This window comes from Epinephelus fuscoguttatus, linkage group LG19, assembly GCF_011397635.1.
Source record: "Epinephelus fuscoguttatus linkage group LG19, E.fuscoguttatus.final_Chr_v1".
In the NCBI taxonomy this organism is placed as follows: domain Eukaryota; kingdom Metazoa; phylum Chordata; class Actinopteri; order Perciformes; family Serranidae; genus Epinephelus; species Epinephelus fuscoguttatus.
Genome location: NC_064770.1, coordinates 11886750 through 11907835, shown reverse-complemented (window position 1 = coordinate 11907835; position 21086 = coordinate 11886750). Strand labels below are relative to the sequence as shown.

At 41.9% G+C, this 21086-nt stretch overlaps 2 protein-coding genes across 6 annotated transcripts in view; one reads left to right on the top strand and one right to left on the bottom strand.

Annotated features, from left to right (window-relative positions):
• cacng2a (calcium channel, voltage-dependent, gamma subunit 2a) overlaps positions 1–2964 on the bottom strand; it is an 87940-nt gene extending 84976 nt beyond the window's left edge. The window contains exon 1 of the mRNA XM_049561184.1: positions 879–2964. Within this exon, the coding sequence (XP_049417141.1) occupies positions 879–1104 (226 nt within the window). The 5' untranslated portion in view covers positions 1105–2964. The remainder of the gene's footprint in view (positions 1–878) is intronic.
• A 10412-nt stretch (positions 2965–13376) lies between these two features.
• The window catches only part of apol (apolipoprotein L), a 53592-nt gene continuing 45882 nt past the window's right edge, over positions 13377–21086 (top strand). For 2 of the 5 annotated variants that reach the window (XM_049560547.1, XM_049560551.1), the window contains exons 1-4: positions 13377–13613; positions 17568–18164; positions 18258–18377; positions 18822–19720. In XM_049560547.1, the coding sequence (XP_049416504.1) occupies positions 13603–13613; positions 17568–18164; positions 18258–18377; positions 18822–19720 (1627 nt within the window). In that variant the 5' untranslated portion in view covers positions 13377–13602. Of the gene's footprint in view, positions 13614–17567; positions 18165–18257; positions 18378–18821; positions 20971–21086 lie in introns of those variants that run through there. The other 3 variants (XR_007447822.1, XM_049560550.1, XM_049560546.1) reach the window with 3 other exon arrangements.

Sequence of the window (21086 nt, the reverse complement as noted above, 5' to 3'; positions counted from 1 at the left end):
CTAACTACAGCTCCTGACTGTGTTATTATTTCATTATTTACACTCTAATGTCTGACTAGAGAAACTGTTCCAGAGTGGTGTGGGAGGCTTTTATGCAACAGCTTCAGGCTGCAACCAGAAACCTGCTTCACCCTGCCTGCAGGAGCTGAACACGCTAACAGAACTATATTAATCTGGATTTAGGTGGAGAGCTTTAGCGTTGATGGTCGATGTCCAAGTTGGCGTGTGAGCCCTTGAAATGAAGCAGTGTCTCCCAGCGTGTGTCATTTCAAATGTAAGGTGATTTTTCTTGCTCAGATTGTTTCGTTAGAGACGGGAATGAGTCAAACTATCTAGATTTCTGAGGAACAACACAAAGATGAGGGATGATGAAGGCAGCAGAAATAGGATTTATCTCCTCTCCTACTAGCTGAATGCAACCCCTCTGATTTATCTCACGAAACATTTGAGTGGTCCTCCCAAAACAGAATCCTGCTTTCAGCCTTTTAGAACGAGGCAATCTTTAACTGTGAATTTATGAATTGTCAGTGCAAGAAACACCTTTTAGGTGTCAGAATTAGTATTTTTCATCTTGTCTGTCCTGTTAATAACCACTCAGATTTCTCTTGAGGAACGTCCAAAGACAGAAACCTTGTGTGCATTGGAATTTAGGAGTATGGGTGCAGTCTCGCCTTTGAATACCAATTTCCAGTCAAACCCTGCTGTGCATTTCATGTTGGGATTCAGAGGCATTGAGGAGCATCCTTGCATTGCAAGTGACATGGGAGGAAAGCACAGAAGAACATGTGTAGTGGGCTGCCAGGAAGACCCTGACAGCTTCAAACCCCACAAGTGACACCCAGTTGGGAAAGTTTTAGCTGAGAGTCTTTTCCTCTTACCTTCCAAGCAGCACGTCCTCCACAGGCCCGAGTGGGTCATCACCTCCTCGTTCTTCTTGCTGGTCTCGTTCTCGCTCATGGACTTGGACCTGCAGACGCCGCGGGAGTACAGCCAGTAGTCCGTGCCGACCGCGATGGTCATGAGGCTGAAGGCCGCGAAGGCTCCCACCGTGGTCAGCAGCATCTGGACTCCGCGGTCGAACAGACCCATGTTTCCGCATTCCATGAAAGGGGGACCCCCTTTCCTCTTGATGTACAGGAAGTAAATATTTGAAAATTTGCGGGACCAAACCAAACCGAAAAAACGGGATATACTCGTGCGGAAGGAGAGGGAAGAAGGAGGAGGAGGATGCGGTAGGAACCTTATGGTTGCGTTTGGGTGAGGACCAAAACAAGAGAAAAACTGAGGATGGAGGTTTTTGGTGGGGGGGAGGAAGGAGAGGAAGAGGCAGTGGTGTCTCTCCCCTCTGGCTGTTCTTACTTTGATACACAGAGAAAGATGAGGAATGAGGTGTGCAGAGGATGACAGCACCTCAGCAGGCCTCCAGCTGCAGATGTATGGAGACTAACACTGAGCTTTAAAGGATTAATTATCTCCTATAGTGGCAGCCTAAAGGCGGAAGTAAGATAAACCAAAGTGAGGTTTATTCTCTACAGGCCTGCGAGAGGAAAAAAAAACTTGTAAAGGTTACAGCTGAGCACAGAGCTGAATTAACATGAGCTCAAATGGAGCACAGAGATGGTTAGGGGGGGGCGGTGTTAAGAGTAATGGCAGGCTTACAGTACAACAGTTCAATATGTCTGTTACAGTGAGTTACAGTTACTTTAGTCAGAGGCTATAACATTGAGAATTCAGAATTATAACTAAACCTCTAAAGATTATTAATAATATTATTATTCTAATGTGTCTTGTTAGTCAAAAAAGGAGGGAAGCAAGTGGGGAGGTAAATGAAGGGCAGCAAGGGAATCTGTCATATTAGTAGAAACAAGAGACTAAACAAATGGACGGATTCAAGTCCTGTGGAGAAATAAAAGCGACTCCTGGGGTGTTTTTTTTTTTTAATAACGACCTATTGTGGGGTTAAAAGAAAATATCACGCTGGCTTCTCACAACCCTACACACGGTGGAATGAGGAAATCAAGGCTCAACAAATAAATTAATTAATTAGCAGGCTTTAAAAAACACACACAGAGGGGAGAAAACAGAAACCGATAAAAACCTAAAAAAAAAAAAAGAAAAGAAAGAAAGTAACCGCGTAGATTTTCCTTTTTCCTAAAATTTTGATCCCCAGTTTCCATATGTAGCCCTATAGCTCTGGGAAGGTTTCCGCCGAAAATGGGGGTCTGCGGTCAGAGGAGGTTCGGTCGTCGACGATCCGGAGAGAGCGGGGAGCATCCAGCAAGGCAAGCCGACCATCACTCGACATAGAGCCGGCAGGAGGAGGACGAGGAGTCGGTGTGGGCGCCGCCGCAGCCGAGGATGCTTGCACCGCGGATGGAGGAGGATGCTGCTGCCGCCGCTTCTGCGTGGATATCCAAATTCACCGTGGCAGTATCACACCCAGGACGGTCCCGTTTGTATAGCCCTTGCGCCATGTAATAGGAAGAAAAATAAATTCTGATGTATGTTGCAATCCCCCCTTGTCTGTTTTCCCCTCCTCCTCCTCTTCTTCTTCTGTTTCTCCTCTCGGATGCAGGTTTGGCCGCTTGCAGGAAGAAGAGGAAGAAAAAAAAGATATTACACAATCAGGAGAGCGAGTTGCACAGATCCACAGACAGAGCTGGTGTTGTCACGATGTCAGCGGCGCTATACATTCAGTACATTCAGGTTACAGCCTCTCTCCCCCTTTTGTCGGATGATGAGTAACGTCAGTGTGAGGAAGGTGCTCTGAAATCTGCGGGCTGCTTTTTCGTCTTCTTCTTCGTTTTTTTGAAAGGCCCACAGTGTGTGTGTATGTGTGTATGTGTGTGTGTTCCCTGCTGCAGCAATGGAGGCTCGTTGCTGGAAAGATATTAAAGATTTTTTAATTCCGTTTCTGTGAGTGGAGGGGGCGGAAGGAGGGGGTGTAGCGATGGTGGACTCTCACTGTGTGTGTCTCTCTCTCTCTTTGGTTGGGTAGATGGAGGATGACTGAATTGCATTTGTGCATACAGGCTGAGATTTATGCATTTAAGGCTTATTATTGTCCGATCCAATTGTTGCAGCACTCTCTCACGCATGTCCACCCCCTGAAGTAATCTCACTAAATGTCCGACTTGCGGCTCCACTTATCTCGCTCCTTCTTCTTCTTCTTTTATTTTTTTTTAATTTTTTCCCTCTCTTGTCATTAATAACTGCGATTTTATGATTGCAGATCACAGCTTTAGAGGCAGATACGGTGTCATCCTCTGATTAGATGGTTCTCAGTGAATGATAATTAGCAACGAGGATGAATCTGGAATCTGATTTTGTTCAAGCTGAGGGTTGAAATTTATGAGGTCAACACTGAATTTATTATTATTATTATTATTGTTTTAATGATCGACTTCCATGTAATTAGTGTGCGGTATGAGCACACAGATGATGTGTGTGTGTGCCCGCGCGCGTGTGTGTGGTGCTGAAAGGACAGCTCCCTCTAGCTCTGCTCTCCCTCTGCGGAGTTTGTCTCCCCCTGCTGGTCAAACGTCTTTATCACCACTAACAGCTTGTCACGTTGTGGTGTATCTGTGGCTCAGATCAGTTATGGTTTGACCATCTAATAATAAGAAGAAGAAGAAGAAGAAGAAGAAGAAGAAATATTACACAGGACGTTTCCTAACAAAGTGGTTTACATGGTTGAAACAGGAAAAAAATCATTTCAGGAACGCAATGAAGTAAAATCAGACAGTTACACACAATACAGTTTTAAAATGGAAATAATATACCTGAAAGTAATGTAGTAGGCAACAACATTATTATTTGAGACAGGCATTTGTACGAGACAGGCCTTTAATTCCTTTCACACAAAACTGTTGCTCAAATACAGTCAGATTGTTTATTTAGACCACTATGAATATTACTTGAAAAACCCTTTTGATTCTTTAGATCTGTGGACCCTCACGAGACTAAAGGAATATGAATATATCCAAGGTCACTGAGGACTGGACTCATAATTTGAGGTAGCCAACAATCTGGTTTTATACATCTGAAGAACCTTGATAAAAAAAAAAAAAAAATTAACTGCTTGGCAACCAGACCAGCGTCTAATTGAGACAGGCATTTAGCTGTCATGATGTGCAGCCACACTGGGCTAGTAAAAAGGACTGGGCGTTTGATTGGGACTAGGCTTTTAAATGAAGTTTTAGGGTATATATGTAAGTAATTTATATTACATACTAAGACAGGTTAATATTTTTAATGATAGATATTTGGTCATTAATATATATTTACATAGGTTATATTTGTGTGGCAAAGTTAAATGGTAATAAAAACTGTAAATTTAGAGAAGTCCAAGGTGTCAGTTTATCTATATAAGGAAGTTGTTTTCTTTTCACTCAATGACTTTAAAGAAAGGGGTGGGATTTAATAAGTATATACTTCCTCCCAATCCTTTTCGGATGTGCAAATCAAACTAACTATTCACTGACAATTTGGTCTTATATTATGCTTTTCATTACTTGAAAGTATTACTTTCTGTCTGTCTGTCTGTCTGTCTGTCTGCATGCTTGTATGTTCATGTATTTTTTACATGTGTGAAATACATATCAAATATCAATATCATTAAAAAAAATATTTTTTTAAAAAACAAGTTTTAAGAGGTGATGCTAAAGATGTCACTGATTCTGTAAGTCTCAGATCTTCAGGCAGGGAGTTTCAGAGCTCAAGGGTCCTGACTGTAGAGGCCCAGTCGCCTTTTGAGCTTGGACTTGATTGAACAGCCAGCAGAGCCTTGTCAGAGGGTCTAAGGCTGCACTCTGGCCCGTAAGGGAGCAGCAGCTGAGCAATGTAACTGAGAGCTAAACCATGGAGTGCTGTAAAAGTAATCAGTAAATTCTTAAAATAAAGTCTAAAACTTATTGGTAATCAGTGAAAAGGGGATAAAAAAAAGTACCAAGAAATTGGTACCAAGAAATTGGTACTTAGGTACTTATTGCTGCTTAATTTAAAAGTGTTTCTTAAAAGTCAAAAAGTGTATTTTGTTATTGTTCCTTTGCTTGGGTGTTTGAGCCTCACTGTGCTAGATGATCTATGTGCAGAGTTTAACACTTCTGTCATAGGAGGAAAGGATCTCTGTACTCATCTTTATCCTGAGTTTAGATGTGCACATGCATATGAGCAGGCTTTTGTGACATTACAACTTGTCTGAAAGCCAATCCTGGTCCATTATGGAACTGAAACAAGTGTGAGGTGGGAACTTGAAGCCGCAATTGAGAATGTACTGCAGACTGACCAATACTGGATTTTTGCCGCAATTGAGAATGTACTGCAGACTGACCAATACTGGATTTTTGAGGCCAATATAGTTTTGCATTTAAAAGACCCAGTAATTAGAGTTGTTTCCTTTGATACTCTTATAGGGTAAGTACTCAGATCCTTTAATTAGATAAAGTATGTACAACAATGTAGAAATACTGTTACCAGTAAAAGTCCTGCATTCAATATCCTACTTAAGTAAAAGTACAAAAGTATTATCAGCAAAATGTATTCAAAGTACCAAAAGTAAAAGAACTCATTCTCCAGTTAGTGACATATTATTATCAGTTTGTTAGTACGGATGCATCAACATGTAAGCTGCATGTAACTGTTGGAGCCCCCCCCAAAGGGTCGTTAGATGATTATTGGGAGGGAGAAGAAGAAATGTGGTTCTGATACATAAGTTTGTATTTATTTTGGGGCCTTTTCCCTAATCATTATCTTTATATGAAATATTGAATAATTTGAAGTTATCTAAATTAAACCAAGTGATACATTTTGAGGGGAAATCTATGCTAACAGCTCATAGACATCTGAAGCTGATAAGGGGCTCAAACTACTCGCTTGTAAGAAGTCACAAGACAAAAAAATGTTTGGGATCCACAAGTTTAATCTTAGATTAATTTTATGAGCGTATCATTAATGTTTTTATGTCAAATATCGATCTGACCAGTGAACATAGTTGTAAAAGTAGTGGAGTAAAAAGTGCAATATAAGATATAAGATAAAACAGAAATACTTCAAGTGCTTAACAAAATTTTACTTGAGTACTCTACTTAATATCTATGGAAAACATTCCTGCACTTCCTGCATGCATCTCACTGGAACCAGAGGGTGTATATGAATGTTTTATTTTTTTGCTACTTTTAGTGTTTTGCCTGTCTAATAGCTTTAAAGTGAAATCTCCTGAGTGGCTTCAGACTTTTTACTATTGAATTTAAGTCACTGAGCTAACAATTTCCTCTTTCATTGACTTCCATCAAAGATACTTCACAGGTTGCTCCCATGTTCAATATGACATATAAATAGCTTTCATCAATGTCTTGTTCTTATGAAATAATGAATCATCTGAAACAGCAGAGACAAAAAAATTATTTCCATTGTCAGAGTCTACCCTCGTCCACATTTACGCCTGTGTCAGTGCATCATTAGCAGGCTAAGCTTTGTTTTTTGGGTCGAGACCTGCAGCTCTGATGATGTGGGTGAAAAATGTTGTTCAGCTGTTCATGTAACCGACAACGTCAGAGAGAGAGTGCCTGTGCAGGTTGGACGTCTCCTTGTGAAAAAAGTCCTCATCATGTTTCTCGCAGGCCTCCGGGCCACATGTCAAATACTCAGATGATCCGGTCAGAGACACGTTTGGACAGGATGATTTCTGCTGCTCTTAGTTCAGCATTTATAGTCTCTGAGCCGCTGAGTAGCTGCATGTTGAAGCATGTTTGAGAAATGAAAGGTTTGATGCAGAGAGTATAATGATGTAAATAAATAAAAAGAAAGCAAACCAGAACAGGTGAAAAGGTAGATAAGGCAGATTCTTCGCAGATCATTTGAATTTAAGCTGTGGAAGAGGTCTTTACGTTCTTTACTTCTAAAAAAAAAAGCAAAAATAATAAGAAGAAATATATACATTTAAACAAACACTGCCTACATCCATGAAGTAGTTGGATATGACAATATATACAATGTGTTTAGATAATGTATGGCAGATATTTACAGTGTGTATTTAAACTAAAAATCTATAATATACTGGTAAGCGGGATGCTTGGTGTTCCAGGGTTGTTGCACAGGGATCGTCTTGACACTACAAACTTGTGTTAAGCGTTCATTGTGTCTGATTGTTTTGGTGGACACAAGCAGCAACCTGCAGAGCTGAGAAATTAAGCCAGAGCGGAAGTGCCAAAAACTGCAGTTCCTCTAATGGCCACTTGAGGCTGACTCCAGGAGCCAGTCAATCTCCATGAGTCTCGCTCACCAGACCTTTCTCAAGAAAAGAAAGGTCTGGCTGCGTCGACTCTCGCTTTAAGATTGGAGAAAAAAATGCCCCGGCTTTTTTTTAAATTTCTTCCAGCCAATCACAATCGTTCTTGGCAGTGCCACAGCAACGTGCGCTTGAAAACTGCTACACAACTGGAGGTGGTAGGGCGGGACTTCAGCGGGTGGCTCGTTCCGCCCAATGAGAGGCTGATCTATGCAGCCAACCTCCGCCCACTCAGACTAATCTACATAGACCCCCATGTTAAAATGCCCACATTAACAGCAGAAATAAACATGTTTACAGCCTGGTACAAAACAGTTTTGGTCTCTATAGCTCATGTTCCTGTTCATGACAACTGTATAGTGGTGAAGAACTCACCCGTTAACATTTTATTAAGGCTTAAAATTAGGCATAAATCAGGCCAGGGCGGCTTCGAGTCTCAGGCTGTCTGTAACAGAGCACGTGAGCGGAGCGGAGCGGGAAGCGGAAGGTTTTTGTGTTGAGCGAGGAGCGGCTATTCTCTTGCTCCAATTTCGCTCCGGTCGCTCATGCCCCATCCAGAATGCATCTTTGCACCTGCGCACACCCACACTATTTACTTTCAAAACTATGGAGTTTACTGTGTACTTCAGAAAAGAAACTGAGCAGAGAAGCAGTGGTACCTTGGAGAACGGTCCCTAACTGCGGGGAGAGGCGAGAGGGCTTCCCCAGAGGTCGGCCGCTTAACCCGGTCTGTCTCCTCCACACTTTGACTTATTTCCACCCTGCCGACAGTGGTACTGTGTAGAACAGTCCCTAACTGCGGGGAGAGGGGAGAGGGCTTCCCCGGAGAATCTACCAAGCTCATGTTTTATTTGTGAATAGAAGATTACAGGTTAGGATAGTACGATGCAGTTTTTTTGAGCGGAGTGGTGAGCGAGTGGAGCGGGATAAAATTTATGATGGAGTGGAGCGGATGGAGCTCTGCTCACATGCTCTGGTCTGTAATGCATCAGCACAATCTATGAGTGAGCCCCTCGCCCCTCGCTCCTTTACATATGGCCCTTTCTGGTGCCAAAAAATCAAGATAGCCACGGCCAAAATGCCAAACTAGAGGTTTGAAACATCCCTCGGAATATGTGCCAGGTTTTGAGGCCAATTTCACAGTTGCCACACAATGTAATTACAACTTCCGTGTCTGTTATTTGATGCCACTGGGCACAAAAAGACTTTTCCCTAGACTTACATTGTGAAAGAGACGTCTGTAAATCAGTGGATGCAGTTTTTTTGAGCGTCACAACCCACACAAAATAACTCTTTTCACTATCTGGCTTAATCCATGGTCCAATAATACCTCAAAAGTCTAGAAGAGCTGTGCATTTAAATCATTTTACTTCCATTCAATTTAGCAGAGCACTAAACCAGAAGTCAGTAAGTACGTAAGTACGTTCTATGGGTGTACAGTGTTCTCTGGAGTGCCCAGAGGGTAAAGTTGGAATAGGTTGTGTCCAGAATGTGAAAGGTCTGCAGTGATGTGACCTGCCTGTTTCCTGACTCAGGAGATGTATACCTCCTGGATAGAAGTCAGGCTGGCACCAATGCTTTTTTCTGCAGTCCTCACTGTCCATTGTTCCTGTCCTGTTTGGTGACCGATCCAAACCACAAACTGATGCAGACTTGTCACTATCCTGAATGAGGCCAGTGACTGTTGTGTCGTCTGCAATGTTCAGGGGTTTAGCAGACAGATCTCCTGAGGTGCAGTAGTTGGTGGCAGAGGTGATGTAGGCACAGACATTTCCAATCACCTGTCTGCCAGCTCCACTAACTTTGTGCTCAATGCATGCTTTTATGTCTATTTTGCAAGTGTTGGTAGTTGTTTTTCTAGTTGGCTTTGGACTGTGGGGCATGAGGCTGGGAGCCACTCATCAAGATGAGGAAATCAACTCACCAGTCTGTAAACTCTCCTCCTGCCAACTTCTGCTAGCTAGCTGCCAGCTAGCCAGGTTGAGGTTTTCAAATGTAAACATCGGTAAAAATCGAAGAAAAGATGGAGAAAATGGGCACCACCTGAACTAGTATCCTGCTAGCCATTGCACAGGCCTTGGAAAATGAACTGGACGACCTCTATGTCGCATCAGTTTCAGCGGAATATCAGGGACTGTATTATGCTGTGATCCACTGAAAACTGGCTAAATCTCGCACAGCGCCACTTAACCAGGAGACTCTTTTTCTATCTGCCAATCTGACAGAGCAGAGGACTCTGATGAGACAAGGAGAGGAGGCATGTGCTTGGTGAATGAGGACTGGTGTGTCAGTAGGAATGTGAGGTGCTGGCCTAATACTGCTGTGAATCACTTCTATACAACATTCAGAATGGCGCTGCCCATGTTCAGGAGAAGCAACCATACAACTGTTTTGTTGGAGTCTGGATGTGGGGACTGTTTCCACAACCAGACACCATGGATTACCAGAACCATCCGGAGACATGGACAATTTAAAGGTGCAGCCAACAATGTAAGAAGACACAATATCCAATAATCCAATAATCCAATATAATATACTGTATATGATTCTGAGTAAATAAGTAATGTAAGTAATTTTACATTTCTTTGATGCTTGTGTACTTTTACTAAGGGATCTTGAATGCTGGACTTCTACTAGTTACAAAGTATTTCTGAACTGTATTGCTACTTTTACTTCAGTAAAAGTTTTGAGTGTTCCAATATGGCAAAATTCATTCACAGATCTTAATAATCCACTAATGAAGTATCAATACATAAGCAGCATTTTAATGTTGGAGTGGAGCTATTTGATCTACTTCTATTTTCATTATTCTGGGTAGTTTATTATGTAAGAACACATTAGAAGTTGTTGTTAATGCAAATTGTTACTCTGCATATTAACAAGAACTTTAGCTGTCATATTAATGAAGTGGAGTAAGAGGTACAATGTTTAGTGGAAAGCAGCATACAAATGTGAATAAATCTACTTGTAACTACTTGAGTAAATCTACTAAGTTGCTTCTTCCCTACAGTTGAATGCATTTTTGTCCTTCACACATTTCTACGCTCACACTAAACTCTGTGCTGAACAAGAGGGACCATAGATTCAAAGATCTGTATAGCCTGTCGCTGAGTCCGTTCCTCAGTAGCCACATTATGAAACCAGCATTAATTCCACAGCAAAGTCTCACTGAAGCAGAATGAGATACCAACACTTGTCCCTGAAGAGAGACCTTGAGCTCTGACTAAAGACCTCTCTGATTTGCCTTCTCTGCCAGGATTTGGGACACCCTTCGCTTTCATTAAACAATTATCCCTGACAGGCGAGGAGGGTGCGCAAATCAGGTCCCAGGCCTGCACCCACACTGGTCCCATGTGGACTCTTTATGCCAATCTGACATTAACTCAGCAAGCTGCAAATCCAGCCCTAATCAGGGCCTTGTTAGAGCGTCCCCCGAGCATTGGCTAAGGGAGTGCTTCCAGTAAATGTTCCTCTGGAGTAAAAGAAGAGAGGGAGGGAAAGAAAACAGAGGCTCTCTTTAAGGTGGTCGCACTTTGAACGTTTCCATCTGAAGTAATTGAGCCTGATTAAAGGGAGTCTCTGGGTGAGGATGCACCCTTGGGCTCTTAGGTCCACAGGGTTAAAAATATTTCTTCGCTCCAGGAAAGTGAATTAGATTACACAGTGCTTTTGAGGGTGTTGGATTAGATGCTTTAACAATACATAATATATATACTTTTTAGGTTTTTATGCTGGCAACCATCAGGATTTTGTGCTCCTCATCATCTTTGAGTCAAACGGTCAGTCAGTGCTGTGTGACTCCGGTTCTGCTGCATGTTCTGATGTTCTCCTTTGTGTTCTGTTGATGTCGTTCTGCTGCCTTGCGTGTGTGAGGACACTGCTATGTCAGCAGTATTTCCACTCTGATCCCAGAGTGTCTACACTGAGCTGAGAGCAGCTGAGTGAGCATTTTGACATGACAGACACACGCGCACACACATACTGTCCTTCACACACCGTGTATGCTGCTCACGGCTGGACTAAACCTATTCAGGGGCATCGGGGCAGAAATGTGCTATTGGGCTCTCACTGACCCCCCCCCATCTTCCAACTCACCTTCATGTTGCTAATTCCCAGTGAGTCCAGTGCAACCAGTGCTTCCAGGCTGGAATACTACTTTTTTTTTGGATTTAACTTTATCAGGAAAATTCCTCGTGTGAGCACAATATAAAACAAATATGAAACATGAAATGAAAGATTGTCTAAGGTTGCTTGTGGGAAAGACACATAGTAATCACATAGAAACTTTATAGAGAAGACCTGGGTATCTGAGATGTAAACATTTTACTAACTATCCTTCACAATAGAACAGCATGTGCATTGTCAAGACTTTACGTTTTACACAGGAAACAAAGGTATGATTGAGAATACCATTTATTGCAAACCCTTAAGCAGAAGGACACTTAAAAAAGCTGAGAATAATCACCTACAAGGCTCATCCACAATACTGCATTTGCAGTTCTGGTAGAGATATGTGGAAACCAGTTGCAGTGGACCAGGAGGAGCAGTGAGAACTGAAGGTGAAAGAGTTGCAATTTCTGAGTTTCCAGTTGGAAAACACCCCCTGCAGTTGCATTTCTGATTTGAAACATTAGAAGAGCCTTACCACCACTGACCTCAAAATCCAGTATGGCTGCTCGGTGCATCAACAGTAGCAAAAGCTATGTTAATTCATCATTTATTAGCACGTCAGCTTTATTTGTCTCTCATGAAAACAGTCGTACACACACAGAGGTAAATGGAATGCAGCTTTACTGCTGTGATGCCTCCCACGCAGAGCCACAGAGGATCAAATTGTGGCTATTAATTTGAACATTAAATATCTGGTCATATAGGCACTTGAATATAGGTCAAAAAGGATATTTTACTCAACATCCTAACTTTTTTTGTAATCAGGGGTGTAGTGTAACACTGTCAGGGGACATTTTACAGCACAGTAAGTACTTTTACTTTTCATACATTATGTACATTTTGAGGGCGGCACGGTGGTATGGTGGTTAGCACTCTTGCCTCACAGCAAGAGGGTTGCCGGTTCGATCCCGGGCGTGGGAGCCCTTCTGTGTGGAGTTTGCATGTTCTCCCCGTGTCAGCGTGGGTTCTCTCTGGGCACTCCGGCTTCCTCCCACAGTCCAAAGACATGCAGATTGGGGACTAGGTTAATTGATAACTCTAAATTGTCCGTAGGTGTGAATGTGAGCGTGAATGGTTGTTTGTCTCTATGTGTCAGCCCTGCGATAGTCTGGCGACCTGTCCAGGGTGTACCCTGCCTCTCGCCCGATGTAGCTGGGATATGCTCCAGCCCCCCCGCGACCCTCAAGAGGATGAAGCGGTTAGAAGATGAATGAATGTACATTTTGTTTTATTTAAGGTTTTGAATGCAGGATTTTGTAATGGAGTATTTTCACAATGAGATATTACTACTTTACTTATTTGATTCTTCTTCCACCACTAAGAGGGTGTAACGCTTGGACACGGAGCAAGGGAACTTCCACCCTTGGATAGATTTGAAATCCTGTTCAACCAGTTATCCAATGAGAGTCATACATCTGTGCTAGGTTCTAGGTGTTTGCCTCATGTCTATTAAGTCTCTGATGAGGACACAGTTTATTGTGTTTCCCCAAGGCTACAGATTCAGCTGCATGCTGATGGAAGTTTCAACAGGTTACTGTATGTGAGCTACTCAAACTTTTCCCAGCTTTGTGCATGTTTACTTTTAATAGCCCAATTTAAATACATTTTCTTGATCATAGTTTTGCTTCATAAACACTTGTTTTCAACGCAGGACCTTAACTAGTATTGGAGTAGTATTACAGTGTGGCATTACCTAAGTAAAGCTTAATACTGAAGGTGCTTTACAAAGGTAAGTGACATTAGTCATTGCTTTGGGTCTTACCAGAGAGAAGAATGTTACCGACAGCATTTGAAGGCAGCATGAGGAAGTAAGTTTTAAACAGTAAAGGCGTGGCGTGCTGCTGCTTAGAGTTAACATGTTATTATGGCTGTCACAGACAGTTTCAGCCTCCTGAATAAACAGGTCATATTACTGTAAGGCAGCTGTACAGTGCAGAGGTAGGTGTGGCTCATCCTGTGTTGATGTGGAGGAAGGAATCCGAAACCAATCAGTGTCACCTGTCGAAGTGTTGTCAACAAAACTCTTCAGCAAGGTGTGATTCAGTGATTTTAGCAGATATAGTCGACACACAACAATGAGACCACGCGCATGATAAGATGAGACCTTGATAACGAACTGACGGGAGTAAACCGAGGGGACAAACATGTCTGCAAGGTAAAAAGATTAAATCTTTGAACGACTTCTGCACAGAAAATCAGAGAAAAGCCTGACGTAACAAGATGTCAAATAACGCGAAATAACTATGTGTACTGACTAATACACATAAACATATTCTAAACAGCACAATTAAGTGGGCCTACCTGTTAAACATGTTGCGAAACCTTCAATGTACACGGTTCTTCTAGTAGCCTATAAAAGTTCACATAGAAACTTCATATTCTATAAACAATGGCACATATTGTTTTTTTTTAAGTCTGTCATTGTGTTAATCATCACTGTAAAAAAAATAAGTTTAAAATATATTATTCTGCAAATTATTGTGCCCCAAGAATATTGTTAATAAATGAAGTTTTCTGATATGCCTTTCAACCATGTGTGCTCTGGCGACATCTGCTGGTCAATTTGTGTAAATGCAATAACAGACAAAAGTGATGGATCCTGATTTGTCCAGACCAGTGGTGAAGATATGAAGATTTTCTGCTTTTCCTTCAATTTTTTATATACCTCAGCTAGACCATACTTAGGCCACATAAATACTAAGGTAACATTTTCAATGCAGGACTTTTACTAGTAATAGAATACTTTTACAGTGTGGTTTTACTGAAGTAAAGATAAACACTGAATATCTTCACAAACCCAAACTTTTGTTTGGTATGCATTTTTAATTTCTCCTAGCTATTTGGGATCAATAGGACCTGATAAGTATAAATAAACTAAACATTGTAAATGATAATAAAGTCCCTATATCCTGAAATGAGACAATATTAAAGTCCCAAAGTCTTCAAACGAGTACTTCCTAATTAAAGTGTCTTAGCTTGTTACTGTTGCTAAAATTGGTCAAATTTGTTGCCATATGAAACTACAAACATTATTAATCATAAATAAACAAGTTTCAACCATAAAATGTGATCAGGTTTTGTAGTTGGTCCACTTTTGTGTCAGGATCAGCTGCAGACTGTCTTGGCAGAGATGGCTGCCATCTTGTTTTTACATGGATTGGTATATTGTGGTCTTACTACCACTAGATGGCACAAAAAAGTGTCCACAAACTTAAAGCAGCTGTGCGGAACTTTTTACCATTTATAAAACTGCCCTAGTTCGTATCATTACCCCCCCCCCCCGCACCGTCTAAACGAAAAAGAACAGAAGAAGACTAAACGGGACAGTGATAGAGCTCGAGCCCAAACGCGTGTAAACCTCGGTCGGGCATTCACCAAGTGGAGAGAGCTGAGAGATTTTAAAGGTTTTAAAACTGATCCCGAGTTGGCCCTTTTCCTATTCGACAGGTATGTAATTTTTGTTTTTATTTAGAGAATACACCGCAACTTGTTAGACGTTGTTTTACTTCTATATATGACGACATGGAAGTTATAAGCAAGCTAAATGTAACGTTAGCTGATGTGAACCGCTTTTGTCTAGTAATGTTACAACAAACGCCACAAAATTATCTGTGACTGTGACCATGAACACAAATATACAGCAAGCAGTTGTCCTCAGTTTGTAAGAAATTCAGAGCTACACCAGAACATTATGATTTTCCTCTCGCTCTCCAAAACAAATGCATGCGGTAATTGCCGGTTGCAGTCGAGATTTTACGAATAAAGCCGAATGCTGGCTGCAGTCGGAACTTTACGACACCAGGCTGTGGGTGTCATACCGCTTCGACCAAAGGGGGCACTATAATCAACGAAAACGTAAAGTTCCGCACAGCTGCTTTAAGTAGAATGAAGTATAAGGTCCAGTAAACACAAAATGTAATGTCCTTGTATGAGGACGCAGCTCTCAGGAGGATATGCTTTACAGAGGTGAGTCACATGGGGTGTTATCATTTATTAATGTGTATGTTTCCAACAGCACTTGAGGGCAGTATCATGAAATCAGTTTGAATGTGTACATGCAACAACCGATCTGGCGATACAAAGCTGTTACTGGCCAGGGATGGGAGCAGAAATAGAAGAGCATTGTCAGAACTGCCAACGTCATGTACTATCAAAGGCTCTCCAGCCTCTTCGCCAGTCAGCTGCTAGAGATATCTGCCATTGGGTTCACCAGCTTGAACCTGCAACAGACCAGAGAGAGAATGTGTTGGTCATGATTGACGTCTTCGCTAAATACACAAGACTGTACCAACCAAAGACCATAGCACTGTCACAGTAGCAAAGGTCCTGGCCGGTTCAGGGTACCCAAAAGAATACACTCTGACCAGGGGAGAAATTTTGAGAGTTCTTTTATCCAGGAGCTCTGCCAGCTATGTGGGAAATAGAAGTCCAGGACAGCACCATACCACCTGCAAGGAAATGGCCAGTGTGAGAGATTGAACAGGAAGCCCCATGACCTGCTCTGATTGCTTTCCCCTGAAAAGATGCCGATATGGCCGAAGCACATCTTCCAGTTGGCATGGGCATACAACACTTTGACCATCGCGCTACTGGCTGTTCCCCTTATGTCCTAATGTTTAGGGCACTGCCCCGGCTTACAAATGACTTTCTCTTGAGGGCAGATGTAGCTAAAGACACAACCAGCTCTTGAGATGAGTGGGTCCAGCAACACCAGGAATTACTTCAGGTGGCACAAAATCTGGCCCGGAAGAACCTAAGTCATTGGAAGATCCAGGATGTCTGGTCACCGGTCTTTTATCAGGTGGTCAAGGTGCCATCTGACTCTGGTGTGCGAATACCCTCACATTGGCTGATGACATTGGTAACCTCCAATGGGTGCACAGGACAGAGATGAGGGAGACGCAGCTCAAAACTTTACAAGATCAGACTGGCCCACGGGCAATTCTGGCAAATGCCAAATAGACCAGCCAAGTGAAAGTGTATGAACATCTGTACATCTGTCACATTTTCATGAATGCAATATCTCAAGAATGCTATGAGGGAATTTCCTTATATTTGGCACAAACTTCCACACTGTTTAGAATTTGGCGGTCAAAGGTCAGAGAAGGACACCGTGACCTCACAAAACATGTTTTTTGGCCATAACCCAGGAATTTATACACTGATTATGACAAAATTTCACTCAAATGTCTAATAGAATAAAATGATGAAGTGATAATGTTTTGTATCCAAAATATCAAAGATCAGCTTCACTGTGACATCATAATGTTCTGCAAAAACACTTTTCTGGTCATTATTCAATGTCATAACTCAGGAACAGAAGGGGAGACAATTGGTCGGTTACTGAATTGGTGACACTAATCTTTGGTGTCCACCTTGAAACTGTGCTGATTGTATAGCTCTTTTGTGCTGCTGGGGGGAACATGTGTGTGAAGTATCCATGTTGTCACAGGCATAAATGTCAACTGTAACTGCAACTTGACTGATTCATGAAGGCATACAACCATGAGATAGCAGTTCTAGTTTATAAATGTATTCTGTGCAATAATGAGTTCATCTTGAATGCAGCATTGTCTTTTTGTTTGTAGTTTATTTTGCAGTCGTTTTGTGCCATTTTGCATCCCTTTGTAGTCATTTTGGGACACCATGCTGCTGTTTTAAACTGCTTTACTAATGTTATTGTGCTTTTACTAAATGCTACAGTGACCTCAGTACGTTGTGAAGCTGTAATATGAAGTAAAAAACACAAACTGGATTTGGTTGGCGGATACTCAGAATTAAGAGACTTTGTTAAGGTTTAGGGGTTTGAAAAACACTATAAGGATGTCCCAACTTTTAACTGAGCTCTGTGACTTTCCACCAAGAAATGTTAACAATCACTTAAAATTGATGCTTTGGCCCAGGAGCCAAAGGAGTCAGGTGCCTTTCCTCAATTTTTATTTAGCAGTCATTGTGGCGTGGTTGCTCTAAGATCATCTCCTGCATTATCACATAACACACCTAAGGTGGAGATACATTAAGGCGTGCACTGTGAGACCAACTATGCAGCAATGATTTCATTTGAATTTATGCTAAAAACTCACAAACTGTATGATGGTTTGTGTTACAGGAAGGAATTTGAGGAGGCATTGTGCTGCTACACCGCAGATACCCTCACCTACATCGACACAGTGAGAGGATTCTGTGAGAGGAACCCGAAATGGACACTTGGGAGGGAGACAGAGCTGCACATGATGATGGACATCAAAGACAGAGCTGACAAGATCCACCTAAACATCGGCCATGTTACCCAATCAGAGAAGAGGGGTAAGGCTATGTGGGAATATATGAAGAGCAAGGTAACTCAGGTGACTGCAGACAGCAGGCGTGCAGAGCTGGAGACCGAGCTGGCTGATGTGCTGAAAGACACTCTGGGAGGTCTGGAGGAGCTCAACTGCTTCCTGGATGCAGTGGAGAAACTGGCGGTCACCTCACTTCATGTGTTCATGAAGGAGAACCAGGTGCTACATCTGCCAGAAGGGATCAGCCCTGAACATGTTCAGGTTGTCATCATTGCTGCACGGCTAATCTGCCCTCTCCTCCTCGAGTTTAAAAGAGATGCAAGTGTCTTCTTCCTTCCCAAACTGCAGAATGTGGAAGTGCTGTCATATCAGCTGAACAAATACGTTCAGACCACCAAGACAATCTGTGAGAAGTTAGAGAAAAGGTAAACTGACATTTCCTCATTTTAAAAAAGGTCGATTTTTTTTTCAGAATAAGCATCTATTATATTATGTAAGTGTAATTTTGTCTTTCACAGCTCCCTCTGTGAGTTTTGCCTGAAGGAGAACACAGAGACTTTGGTAGACCTCAATGCAGATTTGTCTGAAGGTGATTTTCAAAGGATGCTTTTTCACATTAATCAGCTTGATGAAATCAGGTAAGCATCATCCAAAACTAACAACATTCCCCTTAACCTCAAATTTACTGTATGTTTAGTGCTAATAGGTAAACCATAGCATGCTAACATGCTTAACTAAGATGATGACCAAGGTAAACCTAAACATCAGCATGTTAGCATTAATGTTAGCGTTTAGCTCATATAACCACAACCTCAAAGCATGAATATGGCACCTCAAGGGTCCACTCAGAAATGAAGGGATACTTGGGTTATGGCTCTTGTCCTGCAGGGGGTAACACCTCTGTATCATTCAAAATTTATTTTATGAAATATTGTTACCATTTCTGCTCATTTCAGTTTTATGTGGATTGAATTGATCTTGTAGAAATCTAATGTTGTCATACTGAATTTTAAGCATACTAACTTCTTAAAAATGTTTCATCATGTTTGGGCTGTCATAATTTCTTCTTTTATCTTCATCAGGATGGACCAGAACTTCCGGATGGTGTTCTTGTTTCAGGATGAGCCATGTTCTGGCTTCATTGATGAGTTCAGTGAGCGACAGCCCAGAATGCTGCAGTTTCTTAAAGACCTGGAGGAGAGTGCTGTTCAGCTAGACAGGATGAATACAGGAGCAAAGATCTCCAGTGTGGCAGGAAGCTCAGTGGGGGCAGTTAGCGGTGTGCTTTCCATCGTTGGTTTGGCATTAATTCCTGTAACAGCTGGAGTGTCTCTAACTCTGACAATGGCAGGATTAGGGCTGGGAATAACCAGCGGAGTCAACAGTGCTGTAACCACTGCTGCAGAGATTGGAGTAAATCGCAAACATCAAACGAAAGCCAGTGAAGTTTTCCAGAGGTTCATGGAGGATGTGCAGAGTCTCCAGGATTGTCTGTTCAGTTCAATGGTTCCCAAAGTGGAAGCAAGCGAAGTGGATGTGGTTCTGGGAGTGGGCAAGATTGTAACTAAAGCTGGAACTGTTGGAAAAAGCATTGATTCATTTACTGATGCTGCCTCTGCTTTGTTAAAAAGTGACGAGGTGATTACAAGTGCTGGCAGAGTGGCAGTGCAGGAAGGAGAAACATTGCGTAATGTGCCCAGGGTGGCAGCAGATCTCCCAGATATTGGACAAGCAGCCGTCAAAGGACCTCTTGCCCTCTCCAAGTCAGCCAGGGCTGGTCTCATTGGGCTCAATGCTCTCTTCCTCGGCATGGATATTGTCTTCATCTGTAAAGACAGTATGAGTCTGGCCAAAGGCAGCAAGACTGAAATCTCGCAGTTAATCAGAGCCAGAGCTGCTCTTTGGAGCTCTGAGATGGACTCATGGCAGAGGATTCATGACTCACTGAGCAAAGGTCTGCAGACATCAGAGAAAAACAAAGGTATCCTGGAGACGCCATTTTATCCAGAGAGGGAGATGAAGAAACAAAAAGAAACAGAAACAGAAGTTCCATCTGATGAAGTGGATGAAAGACCAGAAATGGAAGAAAAAAAACTGTCTCATACAGTAGTGCTCAGCAAATAGAGACAATTATTGTTGGCAGCACCAATCACAATATGCCTTGTTTCCAGCTCTGACACTAAAACCAGGTAGGAGATCCATTCAGTGTGTAGAATTAAGTGGCACCTGGCAGTGAGGTTACAGAACTAAAACTTGTCCCATGTGCCAAACATGTTAGAGATCCATGGTGGCTGATGCAAAAACACAAATGGCCCTATCTAGAATCAGTGTTTGGGTTGTCCATTTCTGGCTACAGTAGAGTCACATGGTGGACCTATGTGGGAGAGGACCCGCTCCATATATTGATATATATACGGCTTATTCCAAGGTAATGAAATTCCAATTATTTTTGGCTTCAGGTGATTGTAAACTTATAGAAACATAGTTATGAATATTATATACTATTTCTGCCAACAGATGCCCATAAACCCTACACACTAGATATTGATGCTTAAACAGGGTTTGAACACCGACTATGGCTCCACAGTGGACCTCTTATGAAGGAGTTGATGCGGAGGCAGAAAAGCAGTTTGCAACTTTATGAAGCAGTTTGAGTGATGATACAAACACGTTTGTAGCACTGACCATGTGTGGTGTCTTAAACATAAACAGCAGTACAGAAATACTGAATGGTTGGCATGAACAATATCTTAAACATGTGTACCCTTATTTAACCACAAACACATCCACAATATACAGATATAACAGCTGAATTCTTGCTTCATTTACCAGACATATAAAGTAGCTTTATGAGCCATGTGGTCTAAGACTATTATTCAGCAGATACTACAAAGGAACAGTTGGTATAACCATGTAAATATACAATAACTGTAAAAAGAAATAAACTTGGTTAACTTATCATGGAAGTGAAGAATAATCAGAACATAACTTACAATCTTCACAAACACAGAGATTGTGCATATACTCTCTTACTGCTTACAGAAGCTGAGGAAGTACACAGTCTCCAAACAATTATTTGGCAACTGCACAGGCAACAACTCCCCCTACTGACCAAATGGCCCTCCTGCTCTTCATTTGAGTAATATTTCCAGCTGTTGCTTGGAGCTTCTGAGGGAATTCAGCACACAAGACCTTTAAGATCAGCTTAAAGCTCACTTTTCAGCCTCAAATTTACTGTCACATAAAAAATAGATAATTAGAACAAACAATTATGGAAAATACATTTTGATCTACATTATTTGTATGTACAAATCAATCTGTATCTGTGTGTGTGTGTGTGTGTGTGT